At 42.8% G+C, this 20,603-nt stretch overlaps 1 protein-coding gene across 21 annotated transcripts in view; it reads left to right on the forward strand.

The window, feature by feature from the left end:
• Positions 1–20,603, forward strand: part of OBSCN (obscurin, cytoskeletal calmodulin and titin-interacting RhoGEF) — a 158,580-nt gene that overhangs the window by 32,947 nt on the left and 105,030 nt on the right. For 19 of the 21 annotated variants that reach the window (XM_040454421.1, XM_040454422.1, XM_040454423.1 and 16 more), the window contains 2 exons: positions 704–979; positions 4,781–5,056. In XM_040454421.1, the coding sequence (XP_040310355.1) occupies positions 704–979; positions 4,781–5,056 (552 nt within the window). Of the gene's footprint in view, positions 1–703; positions 980–4,780; positions 5,057–8,677; positions 8,954–20,603 lie in introns of all 21 variants that reach the window. The other 2 variants (XM_040454439.1, XM_040454435.1) reach the window with 2 other exon arrangements.

Below are 20,603 nucleotides of genomic sequence, written 5' to 3' on the forward strand. Positions count from 1 at the left end.
ATGAATCACAAGAGGTAAAGCAAACACAAGCTGAGGTGTTCATACAGTAGAAAACTATCCATGCATGCAGCAGCATGGGTAGATCTCACATTCTGTCAAGGGGAGGAAGACAGACCCAAAGAACACCCAATGGATCATGCATTCATGTGAAATCAAAGTCCAGGCAAAAGTAATTGATGGTTGCGGAGGTCAAGATAATGGTTACTTTTGGGCATGGTTAGTAGTGAGTGGGGAGATAGATGTTTTCTGTTTGTTGTTGTTTTGGTTCTGTGGGGACAGTCACACCAAACTCCACTGGGCTGTGCAAATGAATTAGTGCATTAATATGGGAGTTACACTGTGGTAAGGTAGTCTGTGGTAGACACACCATGTGCTGGGGATATAGGAGTGAACAACCCCACCTGCCCACAAGGCTGGCTGTCACCTGGGAAGGACCATGAACTAGCAGAGACAGGTGATGGAACAGCCTCTGCCACCTTGCACCAGCCTTAGAAATTGCTCTTGAGTCAGGACACATCCAAATGTACACTTGGGGTGTAGGACAGGAGGCTTATGTTTACAAACACACTCCAGCACTCTTCTGGGCATGTGATGGCATTTGCTCCAAGTAGAAAATTTACTGAACCCTGAGGCTTTCATTCCTGTGACCTAGGCTGGTGACAGATCTGTGTCTCTGAACCTGTGCATGCCTCTTTTTCCCCAGAGCGCTCGGCCGTGTTTGCTAAGGGGCAGCCAGCATGCAGTGAGGTGCAGGCCAAGGCAGGGGCCAGTGCCACGCTGAGCTGCGAGGTGGCTCAGGACAAGACGGAGGTGACATGGTACAAGGATGGGAAGAAACTGAGTGCCAGCTCCAGAGTGCACATGGAGGCCAAGGGCTGCAGCAGGAAGCTGGTGGTGCAGCAGGCGGGGAAGGTGGATGCTGGGGAGTACAGCTGTGAGGCCGGGGGCCAGAAGGTGTCTTTCCACCTGGATGTCACAGGTCAGTTCTTATGGGACTGTCATAGCCTGTGTGGAGGTGATGGGATTGGCTTACATCCCCAGCCAACCATGGTGCTCTTCCCACCAGACCTCATGTGTTCACATGGCCCATTCTCCCAATGCCCTTACCCATGGCTGGGCCAAGGGAGGTTGGGTGGGAAGGGTATGAACAGAAGGGAGATTGTGCTCCCAGAAACCCCAAGTGCTGTTTCCACACAGTAATGGCAGTTGTAAGTTCCCTGTATCTGCTCAGAAATTCCTGGGTGTTCTTTGGTACCTGGACCTCTGGCTGTTCCCTGCACTTGACCAGGGAATTTCTCACCCATGGCATTTCTCACCCATGATACATGCATTTTCCTCTGCTTAATGTCCTGGCAGCTCCCAGGTGCCCTCATCTAGCAACATGTTGTTTCACCCTAGGGAGAGATGTTTGAATTTCATTAAACCAGGATAAGGAGTAATTTATTCCAGCCAATCATAATTGGATGTATCTCAGACAGAACTATGGACTATCAAAGTTTTAGGCATTCTGGGACACCCTTTCCTCCTTGCACATGGACATGGAAGTTATCTTGCACATGGACACGGATCTAGCAAAGTCTAGATCCCTGTTCTCTGCAATGTCTGCACAAAGCAAACTGAGAGCAGAGGGCTGACAGATATGTGATAGACACATGTGAAGTCTGTATTCTCTTTTTGAAGCAAATCTTGCTTCCCCTCTCTTAGAACATTCTGTGTCAGAATTCCCCTTGGGGTATGATTCATAGATTTAGAAATGGAAAAGAATAAGTGGCTTATCTTACACAAGCACACTTTGTTAAAGACGAGGTCTTTAACAGCTGCTGTCTGGTAAAGCAGCATTTCATACCATTTTCTAGAGACTTGTGTGTCTGTCCATTTCTGGCTGGTTCACAGAAAAGGGTCCGAACTAAATGTATTTTCCTTTCCTTATGAGTCTTTTTAAAAATTTTAAAAATGTTTTTATTTATTTTTTTGAGAGAGAGAGAGAGAGAGAAAGAGAGAGAGAGAGAGAGCAGGGAAGGGGCAGAGAGAGAGGGAGACACAGAATCTGAAGCAGGCTCCAGGCTCTGAGCTGTCAGCACAGAGCCCGACACGGGGCTCAAACTCATGAACCATGGGATCATGACCTGAGCCAAAGTCAGATGCTTAACCAACTGAGCCACACAGGCACCACTCCTTATGAGTCTTAATGGCAAATAAAAATGGGCTGCAGTCCTACGTTGGCTTCTAGGTGCCACTACCTGACTGTTTGGTATTGTATCCGCAGAAAATTATTTGTTGGTGTATGCAGATACCAAAAAATCTACCATGTGTCTTTTTTTAGTGTTATTTTCAGATGATATAACAAATTATTTTATGGTGATACATATGAAAAGGTTTGACAAATTGACCAAATTCTTAGAAAACCAGATAAAAGTGACACAAGAAGATTTCAACACCTCAAATAGTCCTAGGATGTTTTAAACAAATAGAGATGTAGTAAATAATCTCACACCATGTGCACTTTCTCACTGGTAGATTATGTGAAATGTTCTGGAAAGAAGTTAGTGCCTATTCCTGGAGATTTTTCTAGAAAAGAGAAGAGGAAGCTATTTCTGATTTACTTCACAGAGACAGTATAATGTTGATAACCAAACTCTGAAAAGCAAAGGATGAAAAATTCAAATTACAGGTCAGTCTGTTATGGATTTTCAAGGTCAAAATCTTAAACAAGACATTAGGAAAATAAACTAGCAAAGTATTTAACAGATAATACACCATGATGAAGGTCATAGTCTAGGAGTTCAAGGCTTTTTAAGCTGGAAATATTAGCAGATCAGTATAATGCATGGCATTAACAGACTGAATGAAAAAGAATGAAGTGATTACTCCATAAATGCAGAATATAGTAGCTGATAAAATTTAACATCATAAATCCAGAAGAAGTGTATGATAAAGTTCACATCAATTCATGACATAGAATTCTTAGGCAATTATAAATAGAATGGTTCTTTTTTCAGTTTATAAATGATGCTGCAGAAAAACCAGCTAATCACACAGAGTGATCTGTGAGACAGGGAACTACCCAAGGAAGCTAACCGCTATCACTTTTATCCAATGCTATGCAGCATAGTTAGGGGGCAAATAAAGTCAACGGAAGTTTGAAAAAAAAAACAAAAATAGAATTTATGGATAATATGATATATCCAAAAGATAAATTATTTGACCTAGAAAGTTGATAAAGATTACTGTGTAAAAAGTCAATATTGAGAAAACTCTTGTATCTGTGCCGCCAAGAGACACTTTGAAAATGAAAATTTAAGAGTTATAAGAGCATCAAGACTATCATGTTTCTAATTCCTAGTTTGATAAAGAGATGCTGGGTGGCTCTGTGAGGGTAAATTATTACATGTTATTGAGAGACAGTCAATAGATGGAAATAAATGGATAGAAAACCATAGAAGAAACAGGCATACCTGATACTAATAAACATCCAAGCAAATGGTCATTTTTGGTGGTGGTAGTGGTGGGGACTTTGAAAATTGACAAACAGATCATCAAGGCCACACACAGACAATATACCTCTTGAAGGAGAGCAAAGGGTGAGCATTTGCTAGACCAGGTATCAGAACTATTACAGATAGAGTGATTGAGAATGGTGTCTTGATGCCAGGAAAGATACACTGACCAAAGAACCAGAATAGTGATCTCAGAGACAGACCCATGCAGGAACTGATGACGCCATCCCCTCCCCCTCTGTGTGTGTGTGTTTAATGTGGAACTGTGTACGAAGTAAAGATAGCATGGTTTTAAACAAATGGTGCTAGGACCATTTAACCATATGGAAAAGGATTGGACTAGTAACTCATACCACTCACAGTCAACCCCTGGTGTTCTCCTCAGAGCAGAAGTGAAACCATATACTCTCAGGTGGTAATGTAGATGTTTTTAATTGCTTCAAGCTTAGGAATGATTGCTTAGAACAGAACACAAGTGCACTAACCACAATGAAACAAATATGAAATATATGAGGACATTAACCTAAAAATATTGAATCATCAGAAGACAGCACAGAAAAGACAAGCCACACAGATGTGGAGGATATTTACAGCACACGTAATCACCAAAGATATGCCTTCATATATATAAAAAGATCCTAAAAACAAGCATAGAAAGGACAGACAATGCTATTGAAAATTGGGCAAAAGCCTTTAGCAAAAGAGCAAACACTAATAACCAAAAACACTGGAAAAGGTAATTCACTTTGTGAATCATCAGGACCAGGTAAGAGACAGCCCTGGGAGGTAGAGCTCCACTGCCCACAGTTGCTAAGAGTTGACAACACAGAGTAGGTGACAGTGTGGAGGTTCAGGGACTGTCTTGCACCGTGGGTGACATGCTCTTTGCACATTCATGTGCAAGACTCTGTATCATCTGGGAAAGTTTAAGTGTGCACACATCATGACCCAACATCTCCTCACCCAGAAAAGCATGTACATAGGAAAGTCTCTCAAAGTCCTCGCATGGAACAGGGATAGAATATATGGTCCCCACCTGGAATAGCCCAGGAGGAGCAGTGATGGAATGTATGGTCCCCACCTGGAACAGCCCACATGGAGCAGTGGTGGAATGTATAAATAAATTGTGTTAGTTGTTGCTGAGAAGGTGGTGAGGCTTCTCCAGGCCACACAGCTGGTGCAGAGCCTGGATAAGATTCTACCACCTCCCCATTTAGTTCTTCTTTCCCGTGTGCTACATCTTGAATTACTTTTTGACTTTGTGTGTCCTTCCCTGTCCCCAGAGCCCTCAGCTGTGTTTGCCAAGGAGCAGCCAGCATGCAGTGAGGTGCAGGCCAAGGCGGGGGCCAGTGCCACACTGAGCTGCGAGGTGGCCCAGGACAAGACAGAGGTGACGTGGTACAAGGACGGGAAGAAGCTGAGTGCCAGCTCCAGAATGCGTGTGGAGGCCAAGGGCTGCAGCAGGCGGCTGGTGGTGCAGCAGGCAGGGAAGGCAGATGCCGGGGAGTACAGCTGTGAGGCCGGGGGCCAGAAGGTGTCCTTCCACCTGGATGTCACAGGTCAGTAATCTTTAGGGTAGTGAATTAGCCTTGTTTGAGAGAATGGGACTGACTTTGAGCGCAGATCATCCCTAGTGTTCTCACCATCAGTGATCTTCCATCTCACATCCTCCTACCTTCCTGTTTTTCCTCCCACGGTAGGGTCAAGGGTGGCTGGGTTGGACAGGTGTGTAAGAATGAAGGGGACCTCTTGTGTCCATCTTCAGTGGTGTTTAGAACACTGATGCTTAGTTATATATTCCTAGAACCTACCCAATTTCTTTGTGTCCTGGAGCTCTGAATCTACTTAGTATTTGGGTCTGAATTAGACCAAGTGCCTCTTGTAAATTTCCTCCTATTGGATGTTCTGCCAGCTATCAGGTTTGTTCACTCAGAATCACAGGCAGGTTATCACAAGCCAGATGTTTGGATCTCACTGACCAAGGATAGGAGGATATTTCAACTACCCATCCATACTTGTAAATACCTCAGACTGACTGTGGATTATCAAAGTTTAGATGTTCTGTGAATCTCTTCCCTCCTTGCACATGTGTAGAAAAGCTCTTTCTGCGGGGCGCCTGGGTGGCGCAGTCGGTTAAGCGACTTCAGCCAGGTCACGATCTCGCGGTCCGTGAGTTCGAGCCCCCCGTCGGGCTCTGGGCTGATGGCTCAGAGCCTGGAGCCTGTTTCCGATTCTATGTCTCCCTCTCTCTCTGCCCCTCCCCCGTTCATGCTCTGTCTCTCTCTGTCCCAAAAATAAATAAAAAACGTTGAAAAAAAAATTAAAAAAAAAGAAAAGCTCTTTCTGCACCTGTGTGCTGTAGCATCTAGATCCATTCCATGTTGCAATGTCTGTGCAAAGTATACAAAAGCAGAGATCGGTAGATATGTGCCTGTGATATGTACCTCTGATGTACAGGATATTCCTTTTAAAGCATATCTTTTGTGTTCAGTTAAAACATTCTTTGTCAGAATTCCTCTTGGAGTCTGATGTATAAATTTGGAAATAGGAATAAATAGCTTAAGCTGTATCAGCACATCTTGTTAAAGACAAGTGACTGTAATGGCAGACTGACTGGTGGACCAGTATTTATTTTGTTGCATTATGTAGTGATTAGTGTGTATTTGTGCTTTCTTGGCTGGTTCGTAGAGAAGGTTGAGAAATGTATTCATTTTATTTTGTTAAGAGGGTCTTTTGTTTTGTTTTTGTTAGGAGAGTCTTAATGTTCAGTAAAGGTCTGACATTTGACTTCTAGGTGCCACCACAAAACAGTGTGGTATTGTATTTGTATTCAGTGGTTTGTGTGTGTATATAGATACAGAGAAACATGCTAGTTATCTTTGTGAAACGTTATTTGAAGAGGACTTGAAAACTTACTTCATACTAAACATTTTAAAAGTTTTAAAATTTGATAGAAAACTACATCAAAAATGACATGAGGAGAAATAGAAAACAGAAACAGTCCTATAACTTTTAAAGAAATGGATCCAGAAATATAAAAAAAAATATTTCATAGAAAGAGTCTATGTTCAGTGGATCTACTGATTAGTTATACCAAATATTCTGGAAAGACATTATTACATTTTCATAGAGATTCTTCTAGACAACAGAAAAAGGGTGTACACTCTCCAACTCATCTTACGTAGATGTAGATAAATAATATTGATGTTGAAATCTTACAAGGAAAACATGTAGAGTTAAAATTACAGGCCAATGCTTGGGATTCTGTGTCTCCCTCTCTGTCTGCCCATCTTCTCTCTCTCTCTCTCTCTCTCTCTCTCTCTCTCTCTCTCTCTCTCAAATAAATAAACATTTAAAAAATTAAAGGGAGAGCTGGGTGGCTCAGTCGGTTAAATGTCCGACTTCAGCTCAGGTCATGATCTTACGGTTTGTGGGTTTGAGCCCAGCATTGTGCTCTGTGCTGACAGCTCAGAGCCTGGAGCCTGCTTCAGATTCTGTGTCTCCCTCTCTCTGCCCCTCCCCTGCTCATACTCTGTCTCTCTCTCTCAAAATAAACAAACATTAAAATATTACAGGCCAGTATCTTATGAATATCAAAGCTAAAATCTTAAACAAGACATTAGTCAACCAAGTAATCCGACACATGAGGCAGGCAATACACTATGATGGAAGTCATAGTTCAAGAATGTCTGGTTGCTTTAACATTAGAAACATTAAAAAGGCAAAACAGTGCATGATATTAACAGATTGAAAGAGAAAAATGTTGTGGTTATCTCGATAAATGCTGAATAAAAATGTTTGATAAAATTTAACATAATCTCATAATATAAAATTATTAACTGACTATAGATAAAGGGTTTCTTACTTAATTTGGAAAACAGTACTACAGGAAATACCAGCTAGAATCACCCTTAAAATGAAAGAGACCTGACTTTGTGATTGGAAACAAGGTAAGGAGGCTTTCTGTCCAACAATGGGCAATACAATAAGGAGGAAAATAACACAAAGGTATAAAATATGGGGACAAACGTGGAATTTACAGATAATATCAATTTCAGAAAATCCAAAAGATTAATGATTAGACTTTAATAAGAGACTTGGAAAAATTAAAACTTAAAAAAAAAAAAGCAATATACAGAACAGACCCCCCCCCCCCCCCCCACACACACCAACTCCAGGTGGGTAGAGACCTGAGTGTAAAAGGTAAAACAATTAGCTCTTAGCAGGTAATGCAAACTATTTAGTGACATAAATGTAACAAAAGACTTAATAAATGGGTTAATCACAAAGCACAAGTTGGTATGTTTGTCTGTATTAAGAACTTTGATCAGAAGACACCATGAAGAAGGGAAAATGCAAGACACACAGATGGAGAGAATTTTAATAAGACATTTAATGACCAAACCCTTTAGCATTTAAAGTAACAAAGAGCTTGGGGTGCCTGGGTGGCTCAGTCAGTTGACAGTCTGACTTTGGCTCAGGTCATGATCTCACAGTTCTATGAGTTCGAGCCCCACATTGAGCTCTGTGCTGACAACTTGGGGCCTGGAGCCTGCTTCGGATTCTGTGTCTCCCTCTCTGCTCCTCCCCTGCTCACACTCCATCTCTTTCTCTCAAAAATAAATAAATATTAAAAAAAATTTAATTAACAAAGAGCTCCTGAAAATGAATATAAGAGAAACACAGTGGTATTGAAAATGGGGCAAATCTTGAACAGTGACATCATAAAGAGGAAATGCTAATGGCCAAAAACATCAGAAAATGTGCATCACTTTATCAGTAATGGGACCACAGGGAGGGACAACTTCAGTCCCACCAAGTTGCCAACAGTTGACAACACAGGGGAGGCAAGAGTGGGAACTCCCTCCCTGACAGTCCTGTGGAAAGACTCTGCATCATCTGAGAAGGCTGGGGTGTGCATGTATCACAACACCACAGATCCTTTCCTAGAGGAGCTTGTGCAGAGGGATGTCTCCAGTGTCCACACCTGCAGCAGTAACATGGAATAGTGATAGAATGTATAGATAGATTGTGGTTACCCATTTCTAGGAAAGGCAGGGGGCTTCTCCAGGCCTTACAGCTGGTGCAGAACCTGGAGAAGTTTCTGACCCCCTAGCTCACCTTTCGGGCTCCTCTTACCAGAGCTGCCTTCCTGACTTGCAAGGTGACTCTGTCCCCAGAGCTTGCAGCTGTGTTTGCCAAGGAGCAGCCGGCATGCAGTGAGGTTCAGGCCAAGGCAGGGGCCAGTGCCACATTGAGCTGCGAGGTGGCCCAGGACAAGACGGAGGTGATGTGGCACAAGGATGGGAAGAAGCTGAGTGCAAGCTCCAGAGTGCGTGTGGAGGCCAAGGGTTGCAGCAGGAAGCTGGTGGTGCAGCAAGTGGGGAGAGCAGATGCCGGGGAGTACAGCTGCAAGGCCAGGGGAGAGAAGGTGTCCTTCTGCCTGGATGTTACAGGTCAGTACTTGGGGGTAATACTCTAGCCTTGATGGACGGTGATGATGGGACCATCCAGGATTACACCCGGATGGACTTTTGTGTCCTTTTCCTTTAGACCTAATCTCTTCATGTCTACCATTTGTCCATATGCTGTTTTCATCTCCTTTTTTCACATCAGTTTTGGGTCAAGGGAGGCCTCATGGGAAGGGTATGCATGGAAAGGAAAAGGGCCGTTTCTGTAATCTGGAATGGCAATTTGGTGCAACAATGCTCAGTCACATTCCTAGCACCTGCCCTGCTCTTTCTGGTGTTCCTTGGTGTCTAGGATTCTAGTTCCATCTTGTGCTTGGGCTCGAGGTCAACCAGGTATCTCTCACCCTTGGATATGGCACATTTTCTCCATTATATATTTTGACAACTACCCATGCCACCCATCAGTAGCTCTGACCAGTTTTTGTCAGTGAGAGGTGTTTCAATTCACTTGGGCCTAGATTAGGGGAGATTCTGGCCACACAATCATACTTGGAATTGAGATATCAAGAGTGAACCTTAGATTATCACACTTGAGGTGTCTGGGACACTCTTCCTTCTTTTTCACTGATAGAGAAGCTCGCTGTTACCTGTGTGTGACAAAATGTAGGTGCATGTTTTGTGACAGTGTCTGCTGTGCAAAGGGAAGGAAGAATGGGTGATTTGTAGATACTCACCTGTGACATTTAGGATTATTGTTTTCAAGCAAACCTCACTTTGCCCTTCTCTCCAGGTTGGAGATACACTCTCAGTGTCAGATTTACCCTTCTGGTTGCATTTGTAAACTTAGAAATGGGAATGAGCAGGTAACTCCTGGCACTCAGTGTGCTTTGTCACTGAGGTGTTCCCACAGTAGCAGCCTGACCAGGAAAGCAGCATTTATTTTGTAGCATTTTCCTAATGTTTTGTGTGTATCTGCATCTGCTGGACTGGTACATAAAGCGTAAAAAATCAAAATTTTTTTCCTTTGTTAAGAGAACCTTAGGGCGCTTGGATGGCTCAGTGGGTTAAGCGTCCACCTTTGGCTCAGGTCATGATCTCGCAGTTCCTGAGTTCCAGCCCATTGTCGGGCTCTGCGCTGATAGCTCGGAGCCTGAGGCTGGCCCAGATTCTGTGTCTCCCTCTCAATCTGCCCCTCCCTGTTCACACTCTGTCTCTTTCTGTCTCTGTCTCTCTCTCAAAAATAAATAAACATTAAAAAAGGAGAGAATCTTGATACCAAATAGGGGTGGGCTCTATCCTACTCTGACTCCTAGTTGCCAGAACATAACAGTTCGGAATTTTATCAGCATATAATGATCCATGGGTGGGGGTAGGCACCCCAAATCCCATTTAGGTGTCTGTGAAATCTTATTTTAAGACAATATGACAAAAATATTTTATGGTAATAAATTTGAAAAGTTGTGACAATTTGGCTAATTCCTAGTAAATTGTGAGAATGGACACAAAAAGATACAGAAATCTCAAATAGTTTTATGACTTTTAAATAAGTGGAACCAATAATACAAAATCTTTGAAGTCAAGTAGTTCTCTGGTAAACTATGTTCAATATTCTTTAAAATGGTTATTCTATGCTTGAGGAAATAATTGTTCTGGGGAATATAAAAACAAAATATATTTCATAACTCATTTTAGGTAGTGTTAGAAATAAACCCACCAACTCAATCAAAGGAGGGGCACAGAGACTTGGAGCACAGTGAAACAAGGCTTTGAGCGATGTTCTTGCAAGAGCAGTGTCTGATGGATAGGCACACTCAGGGCAGTTACAGCAGACAATTTACCTCCTAGCACGCAAGTCCCTCCTGTGTTTCCTCATTGGCTGAGCACTGCGGGGATTACAGTCTTACCCAGACATTGCTTGTGCCAATGGAAGGCAAAAAGTAGTCTGATTGGAACAACTGTACATTCCCTAAGGTGACGCAGAGACTTTCAGCCCCTCCTCCCTTTGTTCTTTGGCACGTGTTCATTGCAAAGCCTACCAAACGGAGAGGGGAAGAAGAGCCAGGAAGTGAAGAGTCTAAGGGTTTGGGACTCCACTGTGTGTGTGGGGTACATACATATTTCCAATAAGTTGTAAATCTATTGTTAACTAGATACAATGGCTTTTATTTGGTATTCAAAAATGAATCATCTCCCTTACTTCTCACAATCCCACCTCTTCTTTTCTAAGTTGATTCCATCTTCATTTATATTTCCTTCATTTTTGAGATCTTACTCAAACATGTTTAGTAGGTGTTGGCTCTCCTCCTCATAGTAAGGTTTATTTTTCAATAATAATAGGTCATTTTGGGCATAAGCACAAACATTTGTTCATTAATAGCAATGAGTCTTTGGACTCATTGTCCAAAGAGTTTAGAATCAAAGCAACCATTCCTTTCCATTTACTAAAGCATACTTCTAACCAGTCACTAAACAAGTCACTACTCCCTGAGTTTTATGCTAGTTCATTGGCTAGAGTTGGTAGTTCCTGCAAAGCTTTGGTGATGGTGCCGTCTGCAGCAATGTTGGGGAGAAAGGTACAGCACTGGTCTCCTAACATAACACAAAAGAAAGACTCCCTCTTTCTCTGCTAGCATCATGTCTAAGGCTATCCTATTTTCCCATGCCATTCGAGTGGTAGCATCTAACTTACTGGCTACTCCTTGGAGTGCAGCCCTAGTGAAATTGATAGACCTTTGCTGATTTTAGCAGATGTGATTAATCCAGTCCACATTCTTATCAATGGTAAACCACCAGAAAAGTGAGGACTGAAATCCAGCAGCTATCTGATTCCTGTCCTTAAGTTCATTGGAGACACCCCTGTAGGACTCCTATTGCACCAATGTACACATTGGAATAAAAATATCACTGTAAAGCCCTCTGGTTTCTGTGGTGAATGTCACTGTCTTTATCGGTTTGATGGAATGCCAAAGTGAATGAAATGGCCATTTGGACTAATGCACAAGTTCCACTCCAATTGGACAGAAACTGGTTAAGTAGGCTCCTCTTCCCAAAGTATCACCAAACATCTGCTCGTGGGATGTTCAAGTTAGAATAGTTGTGGCTCTGTTCACCAGTGGCATTTAGGATGTGCATGTGGGTCAGCCAATATCCCACAGGTTTGTTGAATTGTTTCCCTACTCTTGAGAGACAGGAGGAGTGATTCCTTGTCCCTATGAAGGAAGAGGGGATGGCCCTTGGGTCTGACATTTGTAGTGCATGAAAGAGCAATGACAGGATCTTGCAGGTCTCATTTCCCCAAACATCCGTGACTGATGGAGAGCTATCATGCAACTCATTCCTGCAGGGTCTGTATCCCATCCAGAGGGAAATGGAACAATTTGCCCCTGTGGCCTTTCTGCACCACAAACATAACAATTGCTTTTGTTAAACATCTGCACAGAGAAGTAAACACATTACACCCACGCATTAACATCTCTGTATCCAGTCTAGATCTTAAGGGTTTGTGTCAGGTCTTTGATTTCAACTTTGCTTATCTTCTTTGGATCATTAGTGGGAGAAATTAAATACCCCCTTGGATCTGTGGTTGGTTGAGGCATACTACAGATGAGGTTATCAACTGACTTAAGGGACAGTAGTCCCTTAAGTTCTTAAATTCTTGTAACATCTACTCTTAATCCATATGTTCCAGGTGCTGCCCTTGGGTCCTGATCTGCAGTGAGGGGGCTGTTAATGGTTAGAAGCATGGGGTCACACTTTAAGTTCGGGCAATTTTTCAGTGGGATACCCTTAGATGGATGTATTTTAACTGTTAAAGTGTCCATGGGTTTGGCCGTCCATTCCTGAATCTGAGTAGTCTACAATGCCAAGTCCCAACTCCCAAACAAGGTTTGAGGTCCAGATGACTGTAAAGATCAAAGGTATCAATACAAAGATATTTATCTGCCTGTGATAGCCACCTCTGTTTTTCTAAATTCCCACATGATAGGATGAGGCAGGCATCAAATTTCAAAGTTTGAGGGGATTCAGTTCTAGTTATATTAATTAGTAAGCTAATGGGATAGGCTTGAGGCACTTCCTTTTTGGAATTTTCTCATCCTCTGGTGGTTGCCTACCCAAGCCATAGTATTCCCCAGTTGCAAGGCCAGACTCTAACCTTTATTGTACACTCTGAACTTCTTTTCTTAAGGGTAACTTTAAGGGGTCCTTGGTTGTCTTATATACCTCCCATCATCCCTTCACCTTACTGTCTAGAGTCCGCGTTACCGGCCCCTTGACCTGAGTGTAATGAGTCCGTCCTCTTTCAGCAGTCACTACAACAGTTTCAGTGGTTACAAGGACTTCATAGGGGCCTTGCCAGCTAGTTTTGAGTATTTTCCTCTTTCCAACATTTGATTAATGCCTGATCCCCCAGTTGAAAGTGATGGGCTGTGAAGTGGCAGGGTCTGTGTGAGAGCCCTTTTACCCTAAGGGAAGATAGAACAGAGGATGTGGCCAGTACACATCTCTGAGGAACTGACCTTTAGTTTACAGGGTGGGTAAGTCCAAGTCCAATGCCCTCCCTAAATAAAGTAGCCTATCAAGAAGCTCATAGGCAGACAACCCTGCTAGGAAGTTAAGCAAACCTATTGTGGCCTTGGAAACTTCGGCTCACTTTCCCTTGAAATCAGGAATTCATCTACATATTGAAAGAGTTGAGTGTCTGGCGGGGGGGGGGGGGGAACATTTTTATTATAGATTCCATACTTGACTAAACAAATTGGAGGCCTCAGTAAAGCCCTGTGGCAATACTGTCCAGTGGTATTGTTGCTTTCTCCTGCTTACAGGATTCTCCCATTCAAAGCAAAGAGATCTCTGCTCTCTGGGTCTAGTGGACATGCCCAAAAGTCATCCTTCAAATCTACTACACTAAACCATTTATGCCCATAAGGAATTTTACTGAGGGGGGTATAGGGATTAGGGACTGTAGGGTGTTGGGTCCAAACTATCTGGTTTACTGCTCCCAGGTCTTGCACCAACTGGTAGGACCCATCTGGATTTCACACTGGGAGTTCCAGAGTATTGTATGGGTAAATACAGGGTTCTAGCAACCCATCCTTGATAAGACCCGTGGTCACTGGCTGGAGTCTTTTTGTTCCTTCTATTGGAATAAGAGACTGCTTCCTGCACACTGTTTCACCTGATTGTTTTAAGCAAATCTTCACTGGGAGAATTTGAAGCCCTCCTCTGTTTCTCTCTTTGACCCATATCTCTGGATGTATCTTACTTTCTTCTTCCTCTATGAGGTAAGCTATGGGAACTTTAATTTGGCTCCTCTCTATCCCTATATCCAAACCCAGCTGTATAGTGAGGTCTCTGCCTAGGGGGTCGACTCCTGCTTCAGGAACGAACAGGAAAGACACCTCTGTTTCCTCAGTCTCAGTTCTTACAGTCATGGTTTCATATATACAAACCTGAAATTTTTCTCCTTTTATTCCTGAAACCAAAAGTTTTTGTGGTGAGAATTTTGTCCCCTGTGGCTTAAATGTTAGGGAGGAATGGGCAGCTTCGGTGTCAAACAAGAAGATTGTATCTTCTCCCTTGGGCCCCACCTTTGAATGTATCAAGGACTGCTGCTGGAGTCTAGCAAAGGGGAACCCCTGACCCCCTTTATCTTCTTCTTCCAGAGCCATAAGGGGGTCAGTTCCTCTTCCTTCTTCCATAGAGGACACTCCCTTTTAAAGTGGCCAGGCGGTCTGCATTTATAACATTTCCTTTCTTCTCCTTCTCGCATTCGTCTCGTTTTACTTTGTTCCCTATGATCCCTCATTTCCCCCCTGGGGGATCTCTATTTCCTCCTTCCCTTTCAACCATCTTCTCCACAGTAGTCACCATAATTTTTGCTTTCTGTTGTTGCTTCTTTTCATCCCTCTTTACAAATACCTTTTGTGCCTCCCTGCGCAATTCCTCTATCCACCTTCTATAACTTTCTGGCAATATCAGGCCAACTTCTGGAGACAAAATTAACCTTCAGGAAACCCTGCCCCACTGGGTACTCCGGATCAAGGCCTGAATATTTCCTCATTTGATCCTTAAGCCTCTGTAAGCAAGCAGTTGGGGTTTCCTCCTTCTCTTTCTGTATCTCAAAAGCCTTAAGGGGCACCTGGGTGGCTCAGTTGGTTAAGCATCTGACTTCAGCTCAGGTCACAATCTCATGGTTTCTGGGTTTGAGCTCTGCATTGGGCTCTGTGCTGACAACTCAGAGCCTGGAGCCTGCTTCGGATTCTGTGTCTCCCTCTCTCTCTGACGCTCCCAGCTTGCACTCTGTCTGTCTTTCTCTCAAAAATAAATAAAACATATATATATATTTACAATTCCTTGATGATACTCTGAGATCTTAGAGCTGATCCCCTGATCCCTCTGATGATTGGTTTTCTTAATTTCTGCTTCCTCCTAACTCTGTGCCCAAGATCATCATTGTCCCAACCAGGATCTAGGTTAGGAAACTTTTGTTCCGCTGGCTGAACTCCTGGCCAGATGGGTGCTCTCTCCACCAAACAGACATTGCACCTCTTCTGATTATTCCTCTTTGCTCTCCAGTAAATAGGATATTCATGATAGACATCAGCCTAGCCCAGGAATAAATATTAGGTCCACAAAACTAATCAACCTGATCTACCAAACCTAGTGGATCTTCCAACAGTGGTTTCATTTCCTTCTTGAAATTCCTCACCTCAGTACTGGTGGTGGTGGGCATTGACAAAACCAATCTCTCCTTGTCCCCTTTATTTTTTTTAAACATTTTTTTTTCAACGTTTATTTTTGGGACAGAGAGAGACAGAGCATGAACGGGGGAGGGGCAGAGAGAGAGGGAGACACAGAATCGGAAACAGGCTCCAGGCTCTGAGCCATCAGCCCAGAGCCTGACGCGGGGCTCGAACTCACGGACCGCGAGATCGTGACCTGGCTGAAGTCGGACGCTTAACCGACTGCGCCACCCAGACGCCCCTCCTTGTCCCCTTTAAAAGGACCTTCCTTAATGGAAATAACTTAGGGCTCCAGCAATCTATCCTTGATAAGATCTGCGATCACTGGCTGGAGACTTTTTTTTTTCCTTCTATTGGAATAGGAAACTGCTTCCTGCAAACTATTTCACCCAGTTGTTTTAAGGAAATCTTTTTTGGGGGAATGAAGAGCTCCCAGAGGGAAGAAGGAAGTTCTCTATGTGCTTTTTACATTTTTTCAGTTCCCTCCTGAGGTTTGTATACAAACCAGTAAGGCATAAGGTTCCTCCTGTCCACCCAAATTCTCTGTTTTGTTCCCTCCTACCCCCTCCTGTAGGTTGACCTGGGGATTATAAGGAGGAGGAGTACAAGAGAGGGCATCCCAAGGCTTCTCCTTTAGAGATTCCTAGTACTTTCCTTTTTTGTGTTAAGAGGAAACATAGAAGAGTTCTTGGTAGACAGCAGAGAGCATATTCCTTCACCTACAGTGTACTGGAACTTTGTCATTCACATAAAGGACTAGAGCCTGGCAGACCCAGTCTTTCTCTGAGACAAACTGAGGCCAAAAAACAGAGGGCCCTTTAACTGGGTCTCTTGTCCAAACAAAGCAGCAGAATTTGATCATTTTATGTTTGTCCTTGTTCCCTGTATAAGGAGCATCCTCCCAGTACTGTAACATTCGCCCCAGTGGACTATCTGGGGGAAGCTGAAGAGACCCCACCTATTTCTGGGTCTCTTTCCTTACCCCTAGGCCTAGAATTTTTGTTCCCCATCCTTGAAAAGGCTGGTTCCTGCTCCTGAGCTTCCCTGGGGTGCTCAATTCCCCCATTAATGGAGGTTTCCTGCACTCTCCAGAACCCACTTTGTCTCCAGCCATTTCCCTCATAGGAGAATGGGACTGCAGATCTAGACTCTGCATTGTCTTCATATCTAGGGTATGTCTCAGTCATACACACTCAGCTTCTAAGGATTTCCTGTCCCAAGGCAGTACTTGTAGTCAAATTTTCCTACCTTGGTCTGGGTGATGAGGTTTTGGGATGATGGTAAGGGTTCATGGGGTCTGGAGCTGAAGACCAAGAAAGAATTCTTGAATACGTCTTTGGTGCAAAAAGTTGATTTTATGAAAGTATGGGGACAGGACCCACGGGCAGGAAGAACTGCACTGGGGTCATGACGGGGTAACTCATTCTATACCCTCAGGCTGGGAAGGGGTCAGGGATAGAGTAAGTCTCTAAGGAATTTTGGAGGCAAGGTTTCCAGGACCTTGAAAGGCTAGCTGTTGTTAGGAAAATGCCATTTATTACCATTTAGTAAAACCTCAGCATGAGACCCTTCAGATGTACATTGGGGGCCATAAGCTTGGAGCATGATTGCCAGCATGTATCTTGGGGCATTTGAGATAAAGGAAATAGACTTACAGGATCCTTGAGGTTGGGGATAATGTCCAGCCAAGATTCTCTTTTGCCCCCAACAAAGTGTCATCATTGAGGCAGCTGAGCTCCTAGAGGAAGGTCACTTTGCCTGTGTCAAGGACTTGTCAACGGGCTGTAGGCAGGAAGGGAATTTCATTTTTCATTTGCTGTAGTTTCCCCACATCATGGGGGCCAGCACTTAAACCCCTTTCCTTTGTTCTTGGGCAGCCAAGAGTGTCCGAGCAATATCACACATTCCACCTGGGTGTGGGTGGGTGCTAGCTTATACTTTGCCGTTAGCCTGCTTTATGCTCCCTCATCACATGCACAGAGTTATGGGTCACCGCGGTGCTGTCTTTTACCCTTTCCCCAGCATCACTTCTTTCTCCAAAGATAAAAAGTCTTCAGCTCCACAGATACCACAGAGGCCAGGAGCCCTCCCATGGAAAGGCCACCCTAACTGGGATGAGCCAGTTAAGTCCTCACCTACAGGAGGACTTGGACCCTGCAGGTTGAGGTGAATCCTGGGACCTCTCACATTTGTTCACCTTCTCTCTTTGTTCTTTGGTGCAAGCTCATTGCAAATCCCATGAAAATAAGTCCCTGAAACAGAGACAGGAAGAAGAACCAGGAAGTAAAGTTTGGGACTCCATTGTTGGGAGGGGGTCGAACATATTTTCTCTAGATTGTAAACCTAATGTCAAATGGACAGCACAGCTTTTATTTGAATCATCATGATGAAAACGAATCATCTCCCTTACTTCTCACAATAGCAAATGTAACAGTGGTACCAAAATCTTACAAGAAAAGTAGGAAGAATTAAATTACAGACCAACCTATTGGGGATATCAAAAACCAAAATCATAAATGAAATATTAGCAAAATTAATTCAACAATATAGCAAGAGAGTACCACACGGTGATGGAAGTCATTGTCCAGGATTGCAAATTTGGTTGAATGTTAGATCAATGTAAAGCCTGACATTAAGAAACTAAGTGAAAAACGGTGTGATTATCTCAACACAGAATAAAAGTGTTTGGTTAAATTTTTATGTCATAAATTCAGAAAATGTGTTTGATAAAATTCAGCATCAGTCATGCCATAAAATTCTTAACACGCTGTATGACAGTGCTCTTTCTTGGTTCAGAAAGTGAAGTTACAGAACACATGAGGAATTTATAGGAGACACTGAAAGCTTCGATTTGGGGACCATACAAGCAGGCCACTGTAATTACTGAGCAGTGTAAGGAGGAAAATAAAATAGATTCCATAAAGATGGAAGATACAGTGATAGAATGTACACTGATGATGTGATTTCCAATTCAAAAAATCCTAAATATAAATTACTAGGCCAAATAAGATTCTTGAGGAAGATTACCATGTAAAAAAACATGCAGATTACCATGTAAAAAATATTATATGTGCTAGCAAGAAACACTTTGAAATCAAAACCTTACAGTTATAATAACATCAAAAATGTTGTGTTTCTAATTCCAACTCTGATAAAAGGTTCTAGGAGGCTCTGTGGGGGGAAATTATTAAACATTTTTGAGACAGCCAAGAGATATAAATAGATGGGTAGAAATCTGGGAAAAATCAAATATTTTCATTAATCAAAATCTAAACAAAAATTGAGGGGAGGGTTGAAAAATAATAAGTGGATTCCAAAGGCAAAGTATAGCTGATACACTTTTCTCTTGAAGAGAATCCAAGTGTGAGCATTTGCTATACCAGATGTCGAGAATTATCATAAAGCGATAGTGTGTAAGACAACGGGATCTCAATGCAGGAATAGTTGCCAGATCAAGGAACAAAATAATAAAACACAAACATATTCTTGCATAAATGGACTCCTGTCACCCCCAGTTTTGGTTCTACTGCGATGTATAGCTACCCTATGACCCAGCAATAGCACTGCTAGGAATTTACCCAAAGGATACAGGAGTGCTGATGCATAGGGGCACTTGCACCCCAATGTTTATAGCAGCACTTTCAACAATAGCCAAATTATGGAAAGAGCCTAAATGTCCATCAACTGATGAATGGATAAAGAAATTGTGGTTTATATACACAATGGAATACTACGTGGCAATGAGAAAGAATGAAATGTGGCCTTTTGTAGCAACATGGATCAAACTGGAGAGTGTTACGCTAAGTGAAATAAGTCATACAGAGAAAGACAGATACCATATGTTTTCACTCTTATGTGGATCCTGAGAAACTTAACAGAACCGTGGGGGAGGGGAAGGAAAAAAAAAAAGTTAGAGAGGGAGGGAGCCAAACCATAAGAGACTCTTAAAAACTGAGAATAAACTGAGGGTTGATGTGGGGTGGGAGGGAGGAGAGGGTGGGTGATGGGTATTGAGGAGGGCACCTGTTGGGATGAGCACTGGGTGTTGTATGGAAACCAATTTGACAATAAATTTCATATTAAAAAAAGAGAAAAAAATGAAAAGAAAAAAAGAAATAAAAAGAAGTAGAGAAGTTTGTTGTTTTCATAAACGGCATTTGAATCATTTAATGCATGGAAAAAATTAAATTCTGGGAATTTACACAACACACAAAAGTCAACTACTGGTGGGTTAGAGACCTCAGTATAAAAGCTAAAACCATAAAACCCATAGAGGACAACACCCTTGTTTAAAGATTTAGGTAAGGAAAGTTTCTTCAACAGAATGCAGATGCCCCAAATGCAGTGGGACAAAATAGACGTATTTGCCTACATTAAAACTAAAAATTTCACTCATCAGAAGACTCCATGAGAGAGTGAAAAGTAGTCACAGCATTCGGAAAACACCTATAAAATACATAGTTGTCATTCTCTAACATTTAAATATGTAAGGAGTGCTTTACAACGATAGAGAGAAGAATATACTGTTGGTATATGAGCAATGACTTGAACAGAGTCACCACACAGGAGCAAATAGTAATGGTCAGACCAGTAATCTTGGGGAAGGTACTCAGCCTCACTGGTCTTCAGACAATGGCAAAGACAATCATGAGGAAGTACAAGGACTCCCACCAGAGAGCCAGTAGTCAACAATACTAAGGAAGGAGCACTGAGTCTCAGCAACTTTGAAGATGACAGGTGAAAGCATTCCCTTCAAACCATAAGGAAAAAGCTGATGTCTTCTAGGAAGGTTGAGGGACACATCTCTTATGGCCCCACAGAGTCCATGTGCATGGGTAGATTTCCCACAGTCCTCACCTGGGAAGGCCATGTGGAGAAGTGACAGGATGTATGATAGAATGTATGGTCCCACCTGGAACAGCCCAGGAGGAGCAGGGATAGAATGTATGGTT

This window comes from Herpailurus yagouaroundi, unplaced genomic scaffold (genome assembly GCF_014898765.1).
Source record: "Herpailurus yagouaroundi ecotype Mexico unplaced genomic scaffold, PumYag 212, whole genome shotgun sequence".
NCBI lineage: Eukaryota > Metazoa > Chordata > Mammalia > Carnivora > Felidae > Herpailurus > Herpailurus yagouaroundi.